Source organism: Poecilia formosa, unplaced genomic scaffold (assembly GCF_000485575.1).
Source record: "Poecilia formosa unplaced genomic scaffold, Poecilia_formosa-5.1.2 Scaffold982, whole genome shotgun sequence".
Lineage (NCBI taxonomy): Eukaryota > Metazoa > Chordata > Actinopteri > Cyprinodontiformes > Poeciliidae > Poecilia > Poecilia formosa.
The window spans coordinates 56,062-62,884 of NW_006800921.1; the positions used below are offsets into that span (position 1 = coordinate 56,062).

Below are 6,823 nucleotides of genomic sequence, written 5' to 3' on the forward strand. Positions count from 1 at the left end.
TCTATTCCCATGGCTTTTTTGTTCTCAGGTAAATTATTTTTGCCGATAACTAAAGAAACAAGCATAAAACTGAAAACATCAACAACAGTGATAGTAATATTAATAATAAAATAATAGTCAGTGCAAGAATCCTACATCTTCTTTGGTGGGGGCAGTGAGGGACCTGGATAATGGATAGGGGGCGCTGGCCCAAAAAGGTTGAGAAACACTGCTCTAAAGTTTACCTATTGTTTTATTGTGCTTATTTTCATAAGCTTGTTGGCTATAAATTTTGAATGTATTGACAATTCTGTTATATTGACTCTTGAAAAAATGTAGGTAAGACTTTATTTGACGGGGTGCAGTAGACTGACATGATACTGTCAAACATGACACAAGTCTTGTTAGGAACATACCAACAGTGTCATTCAGTAAATAATGACAATTTTAATGACAAGTTGCTTTAAAAGTTGGATGAAATGTTTTATGTTTATGACAGTGTCATGTCAGTCTTATTATGCACACCCCATCAAATGAAGTGTTACCAAAATGGTAATATATTGAAAGCACAATGTAATTTGTTTCACCACCAGTAAAGTGTGTTGTAATGGATCCTTCTGTGTTCTGGTAACCTGATGTGTGTATGAAGCATTAATGTAGACGTAAAGCCTGGGAGGTCGGGGGGGGGTCCGGACCCCCCAATCTTGTAAAAGTCTAGAATTGTCCCCCCAAAAAAACTAATTGAAGAAACGTTTGCATTTAAATAATCTCAATATGAAAAGGCAAAAGAAACAAAGAACGAACTAAATCTGCCATTTATCTCAGAAAAAAAGTAAATTAATTTTCAGGTCCCCCCCCACCATTATAAGAACAATGGTTCAGTCCAAAGTGTAGGAGGAGCAACAGCAGCGCTGAACGGCACAGGCTCCGTTAGAACCGCTGAAGAGAGGAGCTAGCTGTTAGCTGTTAGCTGTGGATCTGCAGCAAAATAAAAACCCTTCCAGTAAGTAAATACTTAAAAGACATGCAACACCTTTTATTTCCTTTCACTACTCAATAAGAAGAAAAACATTAANGCAGAAATGATCAGAAATATTCTCTGGATGTGGTTGAGGCTGAGCCGATGTTCTGTACCTCAGTCTGATTCTCTGATGAACCTGATCAGAGACTCATCTCTCCTCCACAAACCACCAGATGCTGCAGAGCTTTCTGCTGAAATGTTCTGCTGCAGAAGAAGAAGAGTCGCCCAAAAACCAGCATTCTGTAACTTCTGGAGGCATCACGGCTCCAACAGGCCTGAATCACATCAATGATTGGTTTTCAGCCTCTGCAGAGCTGAATAGAACCTGATGAAGTTTTTCAGACTGAGTTTTGCTGGAGAAGAGATGCATCTGATCATCACTGGATAAAAGCCCCCTGCTGTGAAAAACCCGAACTCTGAGACTCAAGTTACAACTTGAATCAAATTATTAATAATCAAACTCATCAATATTTACAGGCAGTTATTGGTGAGAAACTTAGAGAAAAACAGAACTGATGGTCAGCTCAGTGGAGGAAGACGATGCTGCTGATCCATGATCAGGAACCGTGTTGTTTCTAGAGGACAAACAGGAGCCTGAAGGTCAGAACCACGTCTGGACCAGTGGAGGACAGGAGACCCAGATGTTGTCTCGTAGTTACAGCTGAGTGAGACAGGTTGTCCTTCTGTCCCTCTGACTTCATGTCCAGCAGAGGTTGAGTCTCCAACTGCTGGTCCTGGAAAAAGTGGACAAATTGAAGCCATGAAACTAACATTGTCCATGAGGCTGAAAGGAGGAGATGGAGGACAAATGTCCCCTGTCCAGTGTTACTCTGTGGACATTCACAACTAAATCAACTGATTTTCATTCAATCAGAGCAGAGAAAACAGAAAGTAATGAATCTGGGTTATGATTGGGTGAAATCAATCCTTGTTTCCATAAATACTATAACTACAAATCAGTTGAGCCATAGAAGTATTGGCTGAATGATTGATCAGTGTAAGGCCTGAAGATGCTGCTGTTCTTGCAGCAGCCAAGCAGATGACCGACACACTGACAGTAAAACCACAATTCATCAAACTGTGATGGCCTTTTGGTCGGGTCAGACTTCCTAGTGAATAAATAAAAATTATGTAATTTTATACTGGTTCAGTCCGTTACATCGTTAGGTTTTCAGGGCCTTGATATTTATTTTGCGATCATTAATAATCCTCTCATGAACACAGCGCTGGTTGACTAGTTAATTTAAACTCCTGCTCTGCTAGTTATTTTGGTAATGGAACCAAAACGCACAGAATTGCGCAACACCTTGTTGAAACCACAGACATGAACACGTAGACGCCTAACGGGGCGGGTCATAGGTCATGGAGCGGGTCATAGGTCATGGGGCGGGTCATAGGTCATGGAGCGGGTCATAGGTCATGGGGCGGGTCATAGGTCATGGGGCGGGTCATAGGTCATGGAGCGGGTCGGCCCGTTGCTGCGATACNACGAAAAAAGTTAGACGTTGTCCCCACCGTCTGTGAAAGCGAAGCGCTGCTGAGTTAGCTGTGGCCATCGGATTTCTTATGATTTATGCAGCGCTATTATATTACTGACGATTAAACAAACATTTTCTGCCGCTGAGAGGAAACCACTGCGCATGTCCTGGAGCGCCGCGTGCGAGTGAAAGGTGGGGAGGAGGAGGGGGAGAAACAGAAACACGTTATTGGTTGGATTTTAATCGGCGCGTTTTGCATCCACTGAAAACAAAGATGTTAACAAATAAACTGGACAGAATGCTGTACGTTTAGTGATATTTTAACAGTTGCGGTCTCGACTGGTCTTGAAATAAAATGCCGAGTCCTCAGCGCCCGAGACCGAGACCATCAGAAAATGGTCTTAAGACCGGTATCGAGACCAAGACCGATCTCGAGTACCACAACACTGACAGACTCAAACTCCAGACAGGAAAACCTCAAGCCATCATTTCCCTTCAGTTCAGAAAGTTTCCAAGTCTTCCAATCAGCCAGAGGAGGAGGAAGGTTGAAGTTCAGAGCAACCAAAGATCTGTCCTGATTGGGTTATGAACAGCCTGAACAGTCTTCCAAAATCATACATTCATTTAGTTTATGGATTAAAAAAGTTAAGTTTTCTAGATTTTTTATTTTTATTTTTCTATCCTATTGAATCAAGTTCTAGTGACACATTTATTAAAGCATATAAAAATTAGAGAAATGTGGGTTATTGTGCCTGTAGGAGTCATTTTCCCAGTTTTTGGTTAAATCTTAGAATTTAAATTGTTTAGTTTATTCTTATTTTTTGTTTATTTCCTAGTCGATTTATCATTAGAATTTTTCACTTGTTGTTTAGAATAAGTTCTTTGATTAGGAATTCACTTAATTAGTTAATTAATTTCAGGTTGGGATGTGGGTATTTCACGGTATATGTAAGTGTCACTAAAATGATTATATTTTGTTTTGTGTCGAACAGTTTTTTGTTGGAAGTTATCGCGAGATTTGTGTACATGTGATTTGTGTGTTTGTGCTGCGAGACTTGAATGAACGGAGAAGGAGCGGAAGCCTGCAGGTGAGCAGGTACACCAGCCTTGTGTCTCGTGTTGTTGAGGTATTTTGTAGTTATGTTTGTAATATTTTGTAAATTTATTGGTTGTGTTTTAATTATTTAATATTTTGATTTAGAGCAGATAACAAAGTAATATTCTGCTAAAAACCAACCTCCGAAGAGGCAGGCGGCCACAGGTAACTTTGTTAAAACACGAGTCACCTGTCTGTCTGTAAATGTATCCATGTCTAAAGCTTTGTGTTTTGTTTTTATAGTTTTCAAGGCATTTATTAAAAAGAGCCCGTCTAAAGAAAGCCGTGCCAGTGATGTCACTTTGGAGCTACGGTATAAATAGGTGGGTCTATTTTTTTGTTTATTTCCTAGTCGATTTATCATTAGAATTTTTGATTTGTTGTTTAGAATACGTTCTTTGATTAGGAATTCACTTAATTAGTTAATTAATTTCAGGTTGGGATGTGGGTATTTCACGGTATAAATAGGCGGGTCTCTTAGGCAGCTTATTATGCAGGTGGTGGTCACAAGGTTTTTTACCAGCCTATAGAATCAGTCACATCAGACTCTAGTCGTCAGTCAGAGAACAGGAATAGGAGCAGAAGCAGAATCCTTCACAAAGGACAGAACGTCCTTTGTGACCAAAACACAAAGGACGTTTTGATCCTTTGTGCTGCGTAAACCAGAATCCACGGAGCATCAGGTGACTATTTCAGTTGGATTCACTTTTGTTTTGGTCACCTTTGAGTTTTGACCTTTTTGAATTTAAGTTTTGGGACAAATAGTCACTACAGTCCCAATGTAATGTCAGTTCTTCAACAGTAATAAAATAGTCTTACTGTGTGATCTGCAAATTTATGAAAGGTATCAATATGTTGCCTTGGCACAAAGTCATTACAGCTACTTAATATGAGTCACTAAGCCAAATCCTGGAGCAGTTTGAGGCAGCTTCAGAGGAATACTGGTAACCTCTCAGCGAAGGGAGTAACAAGGCAGAGGATTGGATGAGCTGAAGGTCAGTGGGCGGGGCCACTTCAACTCGACCAATCAGAGAGTTTTCTGCTTCCTCAGCAGCTCTGTCTCTGATCTTTACTGCTTCATGTCTCTGTTGTCTTCAGTCCAAAGACTCAACAACCAGAGGATTAACAGGGAGTGAGGCCCTCTAGTGGCTGCTGTGAAGAACTGCAGGTTTTAGTGGTTTAACAGGGAGTGAGGCCCTCTAGTGGCTGCTGTGGAGTACTGCAGGTTTTAGTGGTTTAACAGGGAGTGAGGCCCTCTAGTGGCTGTTGTGAAGAACTGCAGGTTTTAGTGGTTTAACAGGGAGTGAGGCCCTCTAGTGGCCGCTGTGGAGTACTGCAGGTTTTTGTACAGGGTTCTGGTGTTTCCTGTCACTGTGGGCCTCACAGCGCAGTAGTACACAGCAGAGTCTGTCACTGCAGCAGAGGAGATCAGCAGATCCATCCGGGTTTTATTGACTTCAATCTTCAGTTCTGGGATTTTATTCATGACTATGTTTCCAGTTCCTGAGTGGGAGAGCAGGAACTCTGGAGGTTCTGCTGGGTTCTGTCGGTACCAGAAGAAGAAATCACTTGGCCTCAGGTTGGGATAGTTAAAGGACAGGGAGACGGAGCCGTCCTCCAAGGATGTCTTGACTGTTTCATCCGCAGTCGGTCCTTCACAGCCGACTCCTGGGGGAGCACAGAGCAGCCTGAAGCTCCACTCGGGAGAATTTCTCACATTTCATCACAAAACATTTTAATCTGACCTGTTAGCAGAGAGGCGACCAGCAGAGACAGACCATAATAGTCCATGTTGAGCAGAGTTAATGTTGGAGAGTTGAACTGAACTGAAGGAGGAAGTTTGAGTCTCTTGGAGATCAGGAAGAGATCAGCTCCTCCTCTTCCTCCTCCTCTTCCTCATCCTCTTCCTCACAGCTTCAGCTGCTTTCTTCATGTTTTATTCTTCATCTCAGCGGATTCAGGAAGGAAAATATTCCTCATGTCCAAAGGAAGAACCTGATGATGTAGAACCAAAGATTTAGTTCCTGAGCTAGCCATGCTAACGGTAGCTAACTGCTAACAACAACCTAAGAGTTTCTAATAGTGATTGGTCGGCAACACCGATGCATCAGTGCATGCATAGAGCGAAGCCCCATATCAGTGCAGTATTGCTATCAGAAAGTCACATGACCGATACAGGAAGTGTTTCGAACTGAAGAAGAGCATCTGGAGGTACCTGCCAAAAGAATCTGATTCCAAAAACCAACAAATGACAATATTCTTAGGTTTCGATACATTTTGGCAACATCTTGACATCAAAGTGTGCAGGCAGACCAAAAGGGCCAGAGCTGCTGTCCTCCAGGAGGTGCAGAGGGGAGCATGCTCAGTCTGTCCGAACCGCTGCTGCCTTTCCTTACATTTCTTTGCACTCCAGCCTTATCTGCGCCCTGTAAGCAGGTGTTTTCTATATCAAAAAGTGTAAAAGACTCAAATTCAAAACATTGGAACAAAATTCTTTTGATTAAAAAATTAAAGAAAAAAATCCCAGTCCACCTGCATCCTCAGTCACAACACGTTAACTTAGATTTTCACATTGTGATAAATGTTCACATTACTTATTGACTATCTAAAGATAAAGATATTTTGAACGGAAAATATACGAAATAATACAATATAAAATACAATAATTTAAATTGTGTTAAACTTGGTCATCAAATAAGTGTCAGTATTCAGTGACGGTATCAATGCAGCTTGGCAATGTGTCGAAACGCTTCATTAACTTTATAATGAACAGAATGAAAACACGGACCCAGAAATGCATATTTGATTAAATATGTTTAATACAAAAGTATTACATTTGTCACCTTACCAGAGTTTGTTCCTAAGAAATAACGGAAATCAAACAGTGTGACGTGTTTAAAACGCCACTCCAAGCATCACGTCACTTCCTGTGATTAGCTTAGCCTAGCTAGTAGCCGTTAGCAACAGCTAGCCGCGCTGAGTCCGCAGCTGTTTGACGGTGGTTCTGTTGGATCTGAGCCGAACCTTTCAGCAGCAATGTGTTCCGTTCAGCCTCTGAGAGAGTTCATCAGGGAAAGACTCGCTGCTGCCGCGGAGGAGATCTTCTCAGAGGTGGAGAACACCGTCAGGCTGCTGGAGAGCCGCTGGGGGACCGACACACACCGGGAACCAACAGGTCCGCAACACCACACACACCGGGAACCAACAGGTCCGCAACACCACACACACCGGGAACCAACAGGTCCGCAA

At 42.1% G+C, this 6,823-nt stretch overlaps 1 protein-coding gene and 1 gene segment (V, D, J or C); one reads left to right on the forward strand and one right to left on the reverse strand.

The window, feature by feature from the left end:
- Nucleotides 1-4,857: 4,857 nt before the first annotated feature.
- LOC103132272 (T-cell receptor alpha chain V region CTL-L17-like) lies at nucleotides 4,858-6,006 on the reverse strand. The segment is given in 2 exon segments: nucleotides 4,858-5,242; nucleotides 5,320-6,006. Coding segments are annotated over 2 exon segments (429 nt in total).
- A 167-nt stretch (nucleotides 6,007-6,173) lies between these two features.
- Nucleotides 6,174-6,823, forward strand: part of LOC103132271 (zinc finger and SCAN domain-containing protein 12-like) — a 3,914-nt gene continuing 3,264 nt past the window's right edge. For 2 of the 4 annotated variants that reach the window (XM_016667274.1, XM_016667273.1), the window contains exon 1: nucleotides 6,174-6,815. In XM_016667274.1, coding sequence (XP_016522760.1) covers nucleotides 6,611-6,815 — 205 coding nt within the window. In that variant the 5' untranslated portion in view covers nucleotides 6,174-6,610. The remainder of the gene's footprint in view (nucleotides 6,816-6,823) is intronic. The other 2 variants (XM_016667275.1, XM_016667276.1) reach the window with 2 other exon arrangements.